Below are 1,483 nucleotides of genomic sequence, written 5' to 3' on the forward strand. Positions count from 1 at the left end.
GGGGCGCGTGCTCGGGCCACTCACCGGGCACGGGCTGCTCGGTCACCGCCGTCCACGTGTTGCTCCCCTTCTTGCGCTTGTCGATCAGGTAGCCCAGGATGTGGGCGCGGCTGAGGCCCTGAGGCGCCGTCCACGCCATAGTGATGCCGCAGCTGGAGGCCGACAGGATGGCCGGGGCGGAGGGCGGCCCAGGGAGCGCTGGGCAGACAGGGGCCGGTCAGCCAGAGGCAGGGGGTGGGAGGTGCAGGCCCATGGAGGTCCTGGGGGCGGGGGCATCGCGGCTGGGCCAAAAGCCGTCCCCTCCCCTCCTGGACACTGGTCCAGCTGCGTCCACGCCATAGTGATGCCGCGGCTGGAGGCCGACAGGATGGCCGGGGCGGAGGGCGGCCCAGGGAGCGCTGGGCAGACAGGGGCCGGTCAGCCAGAGGCAGGGGGTGGGAGGTGCAGGCCCATGGAGGTCCTGGGGGCGGGGGCATCGCGGCTGGGCCAAAAGCCGTCCCCTCCCCTCCTGGACACTGGTCCAGCTGCTCTGGGGATGATGGGAACAGAGGGGCAGAGCGGCCCAGGTGTGCAGCCTGCCCCAAGGCCCAGCCCCGAGTCTCAGCCCCGAGGCCCAGATGGAGGCTCCATCTGATGGAGGACGAAGCCAGCCCCCCAGGGTCCCGAGTGGACTCTGCGTGCCCATGCCCGGGAGAGCCGCCCCTGGGAAAACACCCCTCGTACCTCGCTCCCGGTTGCAGGAGGAGCTGAGGGGAGCGGTCCCCATGGTGTCCTAGAAGGGCCTGGGACCCCGGCGTCCCTCCGCCTCGGTGCACAGTGGGGACCTGGGACTCCCCCCACCCTCACCCCAGCCCGTCCACTCACCATCGGGAGCCACCAGCACCTCCTCGGACTCCAGGGCCTCGCCGGCGCCCTCCGAGGTCACGGCCCGCACGCGGAAGGTGTACTTCCTGCCCTTCTCCACGTGGGCGTCCGTGAACGTGAGGCTGTCTGCGGGGGGCTCGGCCACCTTCAGCCACGTGCTCCGGCCGGCCTGCTGCCTGTCCACCACGTAGCGCTCCACGGGTCGACCCCCGTCGTCCCGAGGGGGCCGCCAGCGCAGGCAGACGCCGGCCCCCCGGCAGTCCTGCACCTCCAGGGGGCCCTGTGGGGGCTGGGGCTTGTCTGGGACCCCGCGGGAGGAGAAAGAGAGAAGGGGGTCAGGGGAGCTGCAGGGCCTCGCCAGGACCTCGAGGGGCCCTGGTCCCCACTCCAGGCACACACACACCGGGGGGTGGGGCACGCGGAAGGCAGGGGCCCGGAGCCCAGCCCCCAACGCAGCGGCTGGCGTGGGCCTCGCTGTGCTGGCACCGCTGCAGGCGGGGGCCACCAACCCCCCCAGCACCCTTCACAGGGCCCGGAGCAGCAGACCGCCAGGCCCCCCGCCCGGCCCGGCCCTGCCTCCCGCCCAGTCTGAGGATGGGATGGGGACAGGGGAGTGGGT

The 1,483-nt window shown here is 73.1% G+C and overlaps 1 protein-coding gene across 1 annotated transcript in view; it reads right to left on the reverse strand.

The window, feature by feature from the left end:
* Nucleotides 1-1,483, reverse strand: part of IGFN1 (immunoglobulin-like and fibronectin type III domain containing 1) — a 20,410-nt gene that overhangs the window by 3,581 nt on the left and 15,346 nt on the right. Inside the window, exons 15-16 of the mRNA XM_025044787.1 lie at nt 865-1,164; nt 25-198 (exon numbers count right to left, since the gene is read on the reverse strand). Coding sequence (XP_024900555.1) covers nt 25-198; nt 865-1,164 — 474 coding nt within the window. The remainder of the gene's footprint in view (nt 1-24; nt 199-864; nt 1,165-1,483) is intronic.

This window comes from Pteropus alecto, unplaced genomic scaffold (genome assembly GCF_000325575.1).
Source record: "Pteropus alecto unplaced genomic scaffold, ASM32557v1 scaffold90, whole genome shotgun sequence".
NCBI classification, from domain to species: Eukaryota; Metazoa; Chordata; class Mammalia; order Chiroptera; family Pteropodidae; genus Pteropus; species Pteropus alecto.